The sequence below is a fragment of the Salvia splendens genome, chromosome 15 (genome assembly GCF_004379255.2).
Source record: "Salvia splendens isolate huo1 chromosome 15, SspV2, whole genome shotgun sequence".
Lineage (NCBI taxonomy): Eukaryota > Viridiplantae > Streptophyta > Magnoliopsida > Lamiales > Lamiaceae > Salvia > Salvia splendens.
Genome location: NC_056046.1, coordinates 5391346 through 5405721, shown reverse-complemented (window position 1 = coordinate 5405721; position 14376 = coordinate 5391346). Strand labels below are relative to the sequence as shown.

Sequence of the window (14376 nt, the reverse complement as noted above, 5' to 3'; positions counted from 1 at the left end):
AGGTCGTGGAGGCCTTTCGTGAGTCCACCAACTCCTAGTTCGGTCGAATGCTGAGACCGAACTGCTGGACTTTACCGATCAGCTCTTGCCGATCTGAGAGGAGAGCTTGACTGGTCGGCTTTTACCGAGCTGTAGGCTGAGTCCGAACTCTTTGGTCGTGCCGAACTCTTTGGTCGTGCCGAACTCTTTGATGCCGAACAGATACTCTTTCTTGGGCTCTGGGCTGATGGGCCGTCACTGTTATTGGGCTTGCCATTAGGGTTTAGTTCGTACCCCATCAAACATCCTAACATAGCAATATGAGACAGTATTTCACCAAATTGAACTCTTTGTTTTTGACAGGAAAGGGGAACTTGGATCTAGTAGTATCTAACATGAAGAATAATGTACCAGTACTTGGTCACGGCCATATTCACTGTGCATGTGATTCTTCTTCTTTTTTCCTACTACATTAACTACTCCTCACACAATACATTTATTAGGTCACAAACATTACTATAGTAGGGCTTTGACATAACAAAAATGAATGTGACACTTATCACATGCTGATATTTTCCAAGAAATAGACAGCTATACAAGTACACCTGTACACATACAAGTTTTTAAATTTCTCCATACATATACAAGCAAATTAATCTCATGATAAACTAAATTAAATTCAAGCTGTCTACAAAATAACCACTCACCTTTAAAAATACAAAAGATCCTTAAATTAAAATTTGAGTAAATGACTTTCATACTAATTAGATATGACATTTCTTCGACGGATTAATATCAGGGAATATAAAATTTGTGTTTTGCAATGATTCATAAAACCCCCACAGAATTATTTCACGTGACTCAACACCAATATACCAACAATAAATTTTACGAAATATACAACAAATTAATGACTCAACTCTTTAAATAAGGGGATAATATAATGCATATGTTCAGAATAAAGAAATACTATCACACACACATATATAGGGGCAAACTAAAAAAAAAATTGGTATGAGCTATATTTCCTAAATTTCAATATAGATAATTTGATAAGGGTTATTGTATTACAATTTACATAAAATTTGGAAATTCTACTATAAAAGAGTAAAATTATTTATTTCTATAATCTGTAAAGTTCCTAGTTCCTAGATTTCATTGTTGAACTTGATATGTATCAAGTTCATGATTCCTTTGAATACAATGCATACACGCACCCAAAAAAACGAAGATAAAAAGTAAAGATATCCTAAAGCCTAAACCTCTTCAATCTACATGATACAAGAGCCGCCAAGACAATACAGTTTATAACTATGATCTAACAGTTTGAATTATATTGCATCATTTTCTCTAAACACATCACAACCATTGTGTTGTGCCCGATGAAAACGTGCGAAATCCACAACTAGTAAGCGAATGCAGCAGCATGATCATCTGATTGAGAGGGTTTAGGCTTGCAATAATAAACTTTCTTCAACTGATTATACTTATGAATATCGAAATTGTGGGCCTTGATGAGGCGCTTCTGCTTGGCCACGAAGCGGCTGTGGAAGAAGCCCTCGAAGGTGGGCTCCATGGAGGTTCGTATGAAGAAGGCGTACGCAGCCATGAAGTGCGTGGACGCTATGAAGAAGCATATTGGCTCCATCACATCCCATGTGAGCTCCCAGAATGTCAGCCTCATCAAGGCTGCTGTTTGGACTGCAAAATAGACTAATCCACAGTGAAGCTCGCGTTGCACCAACGTTCGAGCCTCTCTGTCGATTGCTGCCTTTTGCTTCTCCATTTCTTGGAACATTCTTGATTCGTTTAGGCTGTGTGGGGACACTGGGATTAGGCTTCGGATGGCTTTCACCACCTGTGTACAACAACAACAATTGCACACAACATTTTGGTAAATATGCCTCCATTTCACCTTGATCTGCCTTTGTATCTTGAAAGAAACACACACACACACGCACAGACACGTTTTGTTGTATTTAGACCACCCCAAATAACAGCATAAAATGAAAGCACTTTTCCTCTCATGATCAGATCAGACCATCTATGCCCACCCAAATATTTTTTACTTTGGAAACTTTTTCAATCAAGAATTGAGGAGTTTCTTGAATTTTGAATTAAGCCTGCAGAGATGGTTGCCCTTTCCATTTTTTGAATTTTTTGTTGTTTTAAAATTTATGTGATGGAAAATATCTGCTGTGATGAGTGGGTCCACCACCATCTCTCGTTTTAAGGGATTTGGGTGCCAAACATGTGTTTCAATTTCCTGTGGAAGAGAGAAGCACACACATAATCAAGTCCAAATAAAAAATTTCAATACAAACCTAAATCCTAATTAGATAAATTTAAATTGATTAACAATCCTATGACTCTTCCTTCATCCATATCGTATAGTCAACTTGGTTTAAATTTATGCAAACACAATTAAACATCAAAATGAGGAGAATTCATAAAAGAAACCAACCTGTTCGGGCCTGATATAGACGGTATTGCCGAGCACAATAACGCTCCCAGATTGATCGAGCATTTGAGCGAATTCGATCGCGTGATCGTCGTTTGAGCATTCCGTCGAACATATTCCAACCAACTCCGAATACGAAATCTGATCCTTCTCAATTTCCCTCAATCTCGCCTTGATAATTTCCAACTGCGAAACTTTGAGAATCTTCACAGCGTCCTTCACTGTCAGGCGCGTCTCCTCCTCCTCCTCCTCCTCCTTCTCTGCCGCCGTCTCCAGCCTCACGCCATCGCGCTCGATCCGGCTCCGAGCAATGTCCATCTCTCGGATCCTCTCCAGAAGCTTCTCCCCGGTCGGGAGGAACCGCAGGCCGGCGGCGACGGACGACATCGCCCCCGCTTTCCGGTGGAGATATCGTCGGAATATTCCGTCGTCGCCGGGATCGGATGCCAGATTCTTCGACGACATCGCCTTGGAGAGCGCGGCAGTGCATGGGGACGAGACGCGGCAGTTGGTCACCGCGGCGCTGGTGATCGTAGATTTGCCGAAGAAGCGCTGAGCTAACAGTTTCTTCAACGCCATTGATGAATGGAAATCTGATTATGGATAGAGATTAGAGAGAACGGCGGAAACGATGGAGGCGAAATGGGTAATGAATTTTTTGGATGAGAGATTCGTGTTATATATAGGTAAGAAATAATTAAATAAAAAATAATAAAAAGGAAATTTTCCTAAATAGATGGCCCGTTGGCCGTGAAGGAATAAACTATTTCCAATTTTCAGTTACTATTATAAATATTCGGTAAAATAATACTGGTAATTAAAATGGCATGTTCGAGGGTGACTCAGCATGGGTAAAAGTTTCACGAGAATTTCATTGCTTTAATCAGATGACACGTGTAAGGATGATGTTGGACCGTTGATTGTCTTAAACGTGGCGATTGCGGATAAGTTGGGGTGAAGGGTACACGTAGTCCGCAGCGCAGAGTATCAGTTTTGGGAAGAGCATTTAATTCAAAAGGAAAAAGAAAAGAGAGTAAATCCGAGAAAATAGCGTTATTTGCCAACCACAAAGCTGAAGTTATTAGCGCTAACGTGTCGCCACATAATATTTAGCCGATACACATCCGAAGACCCGAAACCGAAATATTGGAAATGGAAAGCCCGGATCCGATCCGTCGGCGAACCGGATCGTGCGGCGTAACATGTTCTGCGTGTGTCGTTTACTCTGAAAATAGTTCTATTTCTCACGAAAGAGTTACTCCGAATTTTAATAAAAATAATATTTGTGACCAGAAAAATAAAGTCCTATTATTTTTATATAACATAGAGGATAAAATGTATGAGATAAATGTAAAATATGCATTTTTATAGACATAAAAAAAGACAAATTAGGTACCAATAGTATTATAACCTCATATTACACTATTACATCAGAATTTTAAATTCATACACACAATTGTAATTTAATTTACACTATTAAAACCTGGTAATACACAATTACATCATAATTTTAAAGTTGATTTACACAATTATAATTTGATTACACAATTAAAACATGATACACTATTAAAATCTGAGTTTAAAACTTGATTTGCACGATACAAACCTTATTTACAAGATTTAAATATGATTTACACATACCTAGATAATAAAACTAAAGTGCATTTTTCAAAAAGAATAAAATAATATAAAATTAATAGGTTACTAAACACCACCCAATCTGAAATTATTGAGTTCATAATGGATCAATTTGATAAGAATATGAACCCGAGATTTGACCTAAACCTATTAATTTTGCATCAAAATTACCAACAAATAAATGAAAGATTTATTTTTGCATTGCCTGTGAGGATAGAGTTCTTTACATTATTCTGTTCTCCAGTTGCAGCTTTTAAATGTTAAAATTTTGTCATTTACTGATATAAGGATGTAGAGATTAAGGCCATCCACGTCCATGTCTCAATACCGTCACATCCCTTAACTATTCATGGGTCTCACTGCACTTTTTACCCCATCTCTTAACTAAGAGACAACAACCCTCCATCTCTTAACCATCTCATCCCTTAACTATTCATTCAATTTCATTTTTATTTTTATTTCCAACAAATTCAATTAATAATTCATTGAAATATTAAATTAATACTAATAATTCATAAAATCATTAAAAACCATGAAAATTACAACATCCAAAAATACGAAAAATACATAATTGATCCTAATATTACAATTTATTGAAATCTGCATAATCATGGAAAGTGATGCGGTGATCGTCTAACGGTTGCCAAATTTTGCTCAAATGTGCTCCATTAGATCCTTCTGGAGTTGGGCGTGGGCGATAGAATCATGTGTCCTTGCCCGAGCACACATACGCTCTTGCAAAGAAGGATGCACTCCATTGCGAGGCGGACTACTTGCGGTAGAGCTTCCTGGGATTTCAGGGTCGAACCAATTTCCCGCATTAGGTCCTTCGTCGGCGACAATCATGTTGTGCAAGATTATGCACGTATACATGATGCCGACCACATTCTCCATAAACCACGTACGAGCCGGAGATTTGATAATGTGGAATCGAGCTTGTAGAACCCCGAACGCTCTCTCCACATCCTTGCGAGCAGCCTCTTGCTTCTGCGCAAAAAGAGCATGTTTTTTGTTTATAGGCCTGTTGAACGTCTTCACAAAGGTTGGCCACTTCGGATAGATGCCGTCGGCAAGATAGTACCCCATTTTATACTGGCGGTTGTTAGCGGTGAAGTTGATGGTCGACGCTTTACCATTCAAAACTTCGCTGAAGAGGTCGGACTGGTTGAGCACGTTGATGTCATTGTTCGATCCGGGACCCCGAAAAACACATGCCAAATCCATAGCCGGTAGTCGGCAACGGCCTCGAGTATAACGGTGGGGTGGGTACCTTTGTGGCAATTCTTCCATTGCCAATGCATGCAATCGACGCTGCCAAGCATCCCGGGGAATCCGTGCACTGTTTCGTTAAGTTCGAGCAGAAACTGAGAATCTGCGGTGCTTGGCATTCGGAGAAATTCATTGGTGAAGGCTGCCCGGACGCCATTGCAGAAGTTCATCAAACACAGTCTCCTAGTGTTGTCCCCAACATGCAGGTACTCGTCGAACAAATCCGTCGTTTGTCCAGTAGCAAGCTGACGGATTGCTACAGTACATTCTGGACCGTCGTGACACTGGGATGGCCAATAGCGTCGAACCCTTCTTGGAAGTACTCTTCCCGGGCCGCCAATGTATTTGCGATATGCAGAAATAGCTCCCGCCGCATGCGGAAACGGCGACGGAAGTAGGTATCTCCCCATACCGGGTTCTCACAAAAGTAATATCGTACCAACCTTGCGGCGGCTTCCTCCCGGTCACGATGAATGTATTTCCGGGGTCGCTTTTGATGCGCTGCGGCTTCCTCCTCCTCCCTACGTCGATCTGCTTCTAGCGATTTTTCCATCATTCGACGCATTTGCTCAAATGGATTAAATTTGGGAGAAGAATAATGTTTTGAGATGAAGAATGTAGAGTGTGTGAGTGAGAATATTGGAAATGATTTGATATTTATGGAAGTGATTGAGGGCTTGAAAAAAACAGAAAAAATAGAAAAAAAAATTAAAATATTGGAAAAAACAGCTATAAACGGCTAGTATTTTTGGGGGATATTTTTTTAAATTTTTGGTTTTTCCGAAATTAAAAAAAAAACAAAAAATAACATTTATTCAACGGATATAAACGACGCCCACTCGCGGGCCGGCGAGTGGGCGTCAAGGCGGCACGGGAGCTAGCCAGCCTTCTCTCGACGGAGGGATACGGGACGAGACAGAGTATCCGCATCGCTGGCTCGATGTTGTCTCGTCTCGCTCGAGCCAGCGATACGGATGCTCTAATTATTTTCTTTACGAAATTAAATAGTTTTGATTGATTTTCAACGCAATTAAAACATCCTTTGTTGATAATGGAGAATCGAATTGAAACAAGAAGTTAGAGACGAAAAAGATGATGAGCACAAAAGGGAATTTTATTCAAGGAATTGCAATTGAGATTTTCGTAGCTTCTCTCTGCTAAAACACAGAAACAACAATGGGTATTAAATCCCTAAACAGATTTCAACACTTAGTTGAATCAATGGCTAAAAAGAAAAGATTCTAACTAATTTTTCATCCGACGGCTGAGATCTAATCATCTCAACTAAAACAAAACTAACGGTTCCTAAAGCTCATCAAGCGGATGAGCTGCTTGTCTTCACTCCACTGACTATTCTTTACCCCGGATTTCATGTTAATTATAACTCACCAAGTCGTGCTTTGAGTGTAGTTTCGGGTGTTAGAAGCTGGAAGTTCGTCGGAAATGCATAGCTGAGATTCCAGAGAGTTCGCCCGGTCGGGCGTTTTGATGTTGCTAAACGCCCGATCGGGCGTTTCCATTTTGTGCATGCGGAGTCCAGAAAGTTCGCCCGGTCGGGCGTTCTGATTTCAACTAAACGCCCGGTCGGGCGTCTCCCGCGAAGCTATGCAGAAGCATATCGCCCGGTCGGGCGATTGGTCCTTCTAAGTTCGCCCGGTCGGGCGTTACGCATGAGGATTCCAGAAAGTTCGCCCGGTCGGGCGATTATTGACGACACAAAACGCCCGGTCGGGCGTTTCCCCACGATACCTCCAGAAGCCTTTCGCCCGGTCGGGCGATTATCCCTTCTAATTTCGCCCGGTCGGGCGTTTGGTGGTTCAACTGCATTTCAGCAGTTTTCTCGGCAGTTTTGCTGAGAAAATAAAAAGAGAAAGGATTTGGACAGAGAAGGGAGGACAGAACGGAGAAGAAGGAGGACAGAACGGAGAAGAAGGAAGAAGAGAAGAGAAGGAGGAAAATCTACCCGACACTCCGACGATCCGACTCCGCCATCCAATTCTACTCCGAAAGAGCATGCCTTCTACGGTTTTAATCATTGAATTTATCATGTATCAAGGCTAGGCTCATTTGTTGCTCCAAGTTGTGAATTAGACTCGTTAGAATGCTTCTACACTTTTGAACTCATGTTTGATATCATTGATTGTGTTTAATGCGTAATTCTATTACTTTAGAGGCATCTTTTGTGATAGATATCTAATCCTTGTTTATTGTCTCTTTAACATAGACATGGATGGATTAATCAATTGTTTGCTATCAAATTAGAACTGTTCAGGGGATAAATTGATAGTGGATTAGGTAAGTGATTATAGTAGACGACGTTCGTTCCCGCGCATCTGCAGGAATTAAATGTCGTTGAAAATTGGTTCATGGAACAAGTGTTCAGCTGACTATGAACTATACGTCGTAGACATGTTCAGTGCACGCGATTAGGTTGATAAGTTAATCCCAAATTTGTGTGTGATAAATGTGTAGAATGATTCGAGTCTAAGGAGCAACTTGGAGTGACCTGTTTTTCTCGTGTTTAAAATCCTTGCGTAGTTAGTTTGTTAACTTAGTGTCATTAATCATCAAAACCAAAAATCGAACCTTTTTATGCTTTGTTTAGTGTTAAGTTTTAATAATCATTCCCTTCCCTGTGGATCGACACCTAAAATACTACACACGAAGCTGTATTCTTGCAGTTAGTGATAATATTTGGGTAATTAAATTGAACTTGCGTGCGAAATTGATCTGTTTTACAAACCAGTATTATCCACATCAAGTTTTGGCGCCGTTGCCGGGGAAGGCAATCGATTATTTAGCTTATAGTTTTTGTTTGTTTTTATTTTGTTTGATTTTACTTTTTGAGTTTTATAGGTACATTGTTCGTGTTCTACGGTGTGATAGCCATCTACCACGTCCGGACTTGAAGACGAAGGAGTGTATTATTTTAGGTAATATTTAGCTAACTCTTAGTTTAGTTTTAGGTAGTTTTGTTCGCACTCTAGCACACACTTTTTATAGTACTTACCCCGAAGTTGTCGAGAGGTCTCGCTTTCGGTAATAGGAATTATATTGTGCTTGTGCTTGGTATATTTTCTGTTGTGTAGGTAAAAATAAAAAAAAAAATAAAAATAAAAAAAAGTGAATGCACACGCGATCACAGGGTACACCACCGTTTGGGTTGCTCTGTTATCAAAGAAGAAGAGTTAGAGGATCGCCTACTGAAATCTTCCCGGACTATCCGAGTCCAATCAGAGGCAACTTGTTCAGCGAGCCGAGTACAGAAAGAGATTCAGAATCAGAAAGTGAGATGGCAGATAACAATGAGATACCACCACCTGTTGTGAGGTTTGGCGATACACTGAGATCGGGAATTGAGTACCCCGGAGAGTTTGCTTATGCGAACAACAACATCAACATTCCACCTCACTATATTAGTTTGGTGAATGGGGGGAATCTTTTCCATGGACGGGATGATGAGGACCCGGTGAGCCACCTCAATGCCTTCTACGAGTTGACGAACTCTCACAGACCCCCGAATGTGGAACACAATCTAATCAAGAGGGTCTTATTCCCATTCTCTCTGAGGGAGAAAGCAAGAGCTTGGTATGACTCTATCCCGGGCTACAACATAGCAACGTTCCAAGAGTTGAAGACGTTGTTCCTCTTGGAATACAATTCTCCTATGAAGATTGAGAAGTTGAGAGAGGAGATCACCTCTTTCCGACAAAAGTATGACGAGTCCTTCGCGGAAGCATGGAAGAGATTCACGGAATTGATAAGGAAATGCCCAAGTCACGGACTAGCTCCGGGGCATGACCTTTTGAAATTCTACAAGGGACTCAACAGTGAAGGCACGGGATTGGTGACTGCAGGTTCGAATGGGAACCTAGATGATCTAACTCACGATGAGGTGAGGGCTTTGTTTCAAAGGCTGGCCAACAATCAACGGAATTGGCACAATCCAAGGCGAGGGGCTGATAGAGCGGGAGATACATTTGGTGCTACCAAGGATGCGGAAAGAGTGACCGCAATTGAGGCTCAACTGGCGGACATTAGCACTCAAATGTCGTCGATGACAAAGGCAGTTAAATCTCTTCAACTGACTCCTCAACCCCAAGCTGTGACGGTGATGAGATGTGGGTTGTGCCAAGGCGGGCATCATACTGATCAGTGCCCAAGTCTTCAAGGACCACCTGTGGAAGATGTGAACTATATTGGCAACAATCGCCAAGGGTTCAATCAAGGCAACCAATTCAACAATCAGCAAAATTGGAGACCTCAACAAACGGGATGGAATCAGGCTGGTCCTAGCAACAACTCGGGAAATCAATGGAGGAACAACACTCAACCGCCGGGTTATGAGAAGAAGCCAACCGTCGAGGATCAGTTGGGGCAGATTCTCTCTTTCATGACTAAGAGTCAAAAGGAGAACGAAATTTTCAAGGAAAGGACGGTGGAAAAGTTTGGGCAGATGGATGCGACAATGAGGAATCTTGAGACGCAGATAGGGCAGCTTGCCACGGCATCACACACGAGGATTCCTAACACCATCCCGAGCAATACCGTACCTAATCCGAGAGGCAATGAACAGTGTAAGGCAGTGGTCTTGAGAAGTGGTCGTGAGTTGGATTCGACACCATCAATGGACGGCCAAGGTACTTCCGGCATCTCACACGCAGGGGCGGATGAGATGTTAGGCTTGCATTCCTCGCACGCAGGGGCGGACGAGGCATGTAAGGGAAGTCCCGCGTTGGTGCAGGGTGCCCAACATGGTCAAGAACAGGCTGCATCCGGCAGCAAGGAAAATGGTGTAGAAGCCGAGTTAAGTGAGAAGTTTTTGGCAGAAAAGAAGGGAAAGCAGAAAGTAGAGATGGGATCAAATGGACAGCTGATGACAAGTCCGGCATTAGACCCGAAAAGCAAGTTCAACTTCCCTGATCACATTCCTCCTCCACCATATCCACCGAAGAGGAAGAAGAGAGCTCCAAAGGAGAAAAGCTTCGAGTGGATGATGAACGTGATTCGAAAAGTGAATGTGGATGTATCGTTGGTGGACCTCTTCACTAATTTCCCCAAGTTCTCCAAGTTCTTTAAGGACATGATGGCAAACAAGGAGAAACTTCAAGACGAGGGAATAGTGGCATTGAGCATGAATTGCTCACAATTGATTTCGGGAATGATGCCCATGAAGAAGAGGGATCCGGGAAGTTGTGTGATTCCTTGTGAGATAGGCAACACAATTTTCACCAAATGTCTATTGGATCAAGGATCGGGGATCTCACTGATGGCATTGAAAACAGCACGTGCCATTGGACTGGAGAACAGAATGGAGCCCATCGACATTGCCCTACAACTGGCTGATCATTCCATTGTGAAGCCCACTGGAATAGTAGAGGATGTCTTGGTCAAGGTAGACAAGTTCGTCATCCCCGTTGATTTCATAGTATTGGATATGCCCGAGGACAAAGAGGTGCCAATTCTGTTTGGCAGACCGTTTCTTGCCACAGGGGACGTGTTGCTAGGAGCAAAGGACAACTCGGTCACGTTTAGAATTAATGGTGAGCAAGTGACCATTAATGTGGAGAAAGCGATGAAGCATCCTAGTGATGCAAAAGCGTGCTTTAGAGTTGATGTCCTCGACAAGTGTATCTTTGACAAGATGCGTTGCTCGGCAAGTATAGAAGGAAGCGTTTATGATAAGGGGAGCTTGGAAAGAGACTTTGGTTCGACAATTAAAGTTGATTTTGATTTTGATGAAAGTGAGGATGCTCAAATTGATCAACCAAGTCTAGAGAATGAATGTGTGGTGGATACTTTCGTGGCGGATGTGCAGCCCTCAATTGAAGTACCACCAAAGCTAGAATTGAAGCCACTCCCGACAAATCTGAAATACGCATTCCTTGGTGAGGATGAATCTTTACCGGTTGTGATATCGGCGATGTTGAATGATGAAGAGGAGTTGAAGTTGATAGAGCTACTGAAGTCACACAAGAAAGCTCTAGGTTGGTCCATTGCCGACATCAAAGGAATTAGCCCCGCAATATGCATGCATAAAATCTTGATGGAAGATGGAGCTAAGCCGGTAAGAGAGAGACAAAGGAGGTTGAACCCACTTATGCAGGAAGTGGTTGAAAAAGAAGTGAAGAAATTGCTGAAATATGGGATGATCTATCCCATTTCCGATAGTGAGTGGGTTAGCCCGGTACAATGTGTACCAAAGAAAGGGGGAATAACCGTGACCGTCAATGAGAAGAATGAGGTTTTGGCAACTCGATTGGTGAACTCATGGAGAGTTTGCATGGATTATAGAAAGTTGAATACGGCGACGAGAAAAGATCACTTCCCGTTGCCATTTCTGGATCAGTTGCTCGATAGGATTGCGGGTTATTCCCATTATTGCTTTCTAGATGGATATTCGGGGTACAATCAGATTGCAATTGCCCCGGAAGATCAAGAAAAGACGACATTCACATGTCCTATTGGAACTTATGCCTTCCGCCGGATGCCTTTTGGTTTGTGTAATGCACCGGCTACATTCCAACGTTGCATGATGGCAATTTTTTCTGATATGAATGAAGACATCATGGAGATCTTCATGGATGATTTCTCCGTCTTTGGATCCTCATTTGACTTTTGCTTAGAAAACTTGAGACGGGTCCTACAAAGATGTGAAGAATCAAACCTCGTGCTCAATTGGGAAAAGTGTCAGTTCATGGTCAAGGAAGGCATAGTGTTGGGACACAAGGTGTCAGAGTTGGGGTTGGAGATGGATAAGGCGAAGATTGATGTGATCTCAAAGTTACCTCCCCCAACGAATGTGAAGGGCATCCGTAGTTTCCTTGGACATGCGGGATTCTACCGACGTTTTATAAAGGATTTTTCAAAGATTGCAAAGCCACTTTGCAACTTGCTTGAAAAGGATGCCAAGTTCGTCTTTGATGGGAAATGCCTTGAGGCATTTGAATTGCTGAAGAAAAAGCTAGTCGAAGCTCCTATTATTATCACACCCGACTGGTCAAAGCCGTTTGAGCTGATGTGTGATGCTTCGGACTATGCTGTGGGGGCCGTTCTAGGCCAAAGGAGAGACAAGGTTCTACACGCTGTCTACTATGCTAGCAAAGTACTCAACGAAGCTCAACTGAATTACACCACGACAGAGAAGGAAATGCTAGCAGTAGTGTATGCTTTTGAGAAGTTTCGTGCTTACTTACTTGGCACGAAGGTGGTAGTGTTTACGGATCATTCGGCTATCAAGTACTTGATGAACAAGAAAGATGCAAAGCCTCGGTTGGTGAGGTGGATCCTTTTACTACAAGAGTTTGATGTGGAAATCAAAGACAAAAAGGGGACCGAGAATTTGGTAGCCGATCATCTGTCTAGATTAGAGGGATTGGAAGAGACGGAAGATGAAAGAAAGAAAAGGATAAATGAGAAATTTCCCGACGAGCAAGTGTTGCAAGTGGAGGCTCGGGAAACATATGTGCCGTGGTTTGCCAATTTGGCAAACTACCTTGTCACGGGCATTATACCAGAAGGGTTGTCATCTAACCAAAAGAAGAAGTTTTTGAGTGACACCCGCACATATGTTTGGGAAGATCCGTTTCTCTTCCGGATTTGTAGTGATGGAGTGATTCGAAGGTGCGTTGGAGAGCATGAGCACCTTCAGATTTTGTCTGCATGCCATGATTCGTTGTATGGCGGCCACTTTGGAGCACGCCGAACTGCTTTTAAAGTGCTTCAGTCCGGATTCTTTTGGCCATCGATCTTCAAGGATGCAAAAGCCTATGTAGAACGATGTGACAGTTGCCAAAGAGCCGGCAATATCTCGTGGAGGAATGAAATGCCGATGAATAATATTCACGAGGTAGAACTTTTCGATGTTTGGGGAATAGACTTCATGGGACCGTTTCCCAAGTCTAATGGGCAGCAATACATTCTCGTTGCTGTCGACTACGTATCTAAGTGGGTAGAGGCAGTGGCCTCGGCAACCAATGATGCCAAAGTGGTGTTGAAATTTATCAAGAATCACATCTTTAACCGCTTTGGGACACCACGAGCTATTATCAGTGATGGAGGAACTCATTTTTGCAACAAATTGTTTGAAAACCTCCTAGGAAAGTATGGTGTCCAACACAAGGTTGCTACCCCTTATCATCCCCAAACAAGTGGTCAAGTTGAAGTCTCCAATCGTGAGATAAAGCGGGTGCTTGAGAAAGTTGTAAGGCCGTCTCGGAAGGATTGGGCTCAAAAGCTAGATGATGCTCTGTGGGCCTATCGAACGGCGTATAAGACCCCGATTGGAACTTCACCATACAAATTGGTATTTGGGAAGGCTTGCCATTTGCCGGTAGAGCTTGAGCATAAAGCTTTTTGGGCTTTGCAAAAGCTTAATTTGGATTATGATGCTGCAGCCGAGAAGAGGATGTGCGATATGAATGAGATGGATGAGTTTAGGCTTCATGCATATGAGAGCGTTGATCTCTACAAAGAGCGTGCTAAGAGGGTACATGATGCAGCCATTAAGCCTCGTCAATTCCATGAGGGACAACTGGTCCTTTTGTACAACTCTCGGCTTAGACTGTTTCCGGGCAAGCTCAAGTCAAGATGGTGGGGTCCCTATGTGGTGCACAAGGTATACCCCTATGGTGCTGTGGATGTTAGGGATCAGAAGAATGGTAGCATTTGGAAGGTGAATGGCCAACGCTTGAAGGCCTATGTTGGAGTTGAAAGTGGCACGGAGACAGAAGAGGTGGTCACACTAGAGAATCCGAAAGTGTAGACCAAAGATGAAGAAGGTCGAGCCAACGACTATAAACAAAGGCGCTGATTGGGAGGCAACCCAAGTTTTTATCTTTCTTTTATCTTTTGGTTTCATATGTTGGAGGTTTTGTTTGCTCAATTCTTTCCTCCAACATTTATTTTGAATTGAGTGTTCTTTTTGTAGTTTTTGTTTTTTTTTGTAGGAGCAATTGGGAGTTAGGATTGGAGCTTAGGAGGAAGCACACCTGCAAAGGATTTTTACACCCACCCTCCCACCCGAATGC

General features: G+C 42.5%; 2 protein-coding genes and 1 non-coding gene across 3 annotated transcripts; 1 reads left to right on the top strand and 2 right to left on the bottom strand.

Moving 5' to 3' along the window:
• Positions 1–1003: 1003 nt before the first annotated feature.
• LOC121767388 (calcium uniporter protein 2, mitochondrial-like) lies at positions 1004–3094 on the bottom strand. Its single transcript, XM_042163649.1, has 2 exons — positions 2444–3094; positions 1004–1837 (listed from the first exon to the last, which is right to left on the bottom strand). The coding sequence occupies exons 1-2, from the start codon at positions 3017–3019 to the stop codon at positions 1385–1387; spliced, it is 1029 nt and encodes a 342-aa protein (XP_042019583.1). The 5' UTR covers positions 3020–3094; the 3' UTR covers positions 1004–1384.
• A 5375-nt stretch (positions 3095–8469) lies between these two features.
• LOC121768722 lies at positions 8470–14111 on the top strand. Its single transcript, XM_042165262.1, has one exon. The coding sequence runs from the start codon at positions 8475–8477 to the stop codon at positions 14109–14111; it is 5637 nt and encodes a 1878-aa protein (XP_042021196.1). The 5' UTR covers positions 8470–8474.
• LOC121769637 lies at positions 9027–9133 on the bottom strand. The gene has a single exon (XR_006043657.1). It is a non-coding gene; the product is annotated as a small nucleolar RNA R71 (small nucleolar RNA).
• Positions 14112–14376: the final 265 nt, after the last annotated feature.

Excerpts from the sequence above, each read along its gene's own strand:
- LOC121767388 (XM_042163649.1), bottom strand. The coding sequence starts at position 3,019 with ATGGCGTTGAAGAAACTGTTAGCTCAGCGCTTCTTCGGCAAATCTACG. Across the intron at positions 1,838-2,443 it reads TCTATATCAGGCCCGAACAG|GTGGTGAAAGCCATCCGAAG; the intron begins GTTGGTTTCTTT and ends TGTTGTACACAG.
- LOC121768722 (XM_042165262.1), top strand. The coding sequence starts at position 8,475 with ATGCACACGCGATCACAGGGTACACCACCGTTTGGGTTGCTCTGTTAT.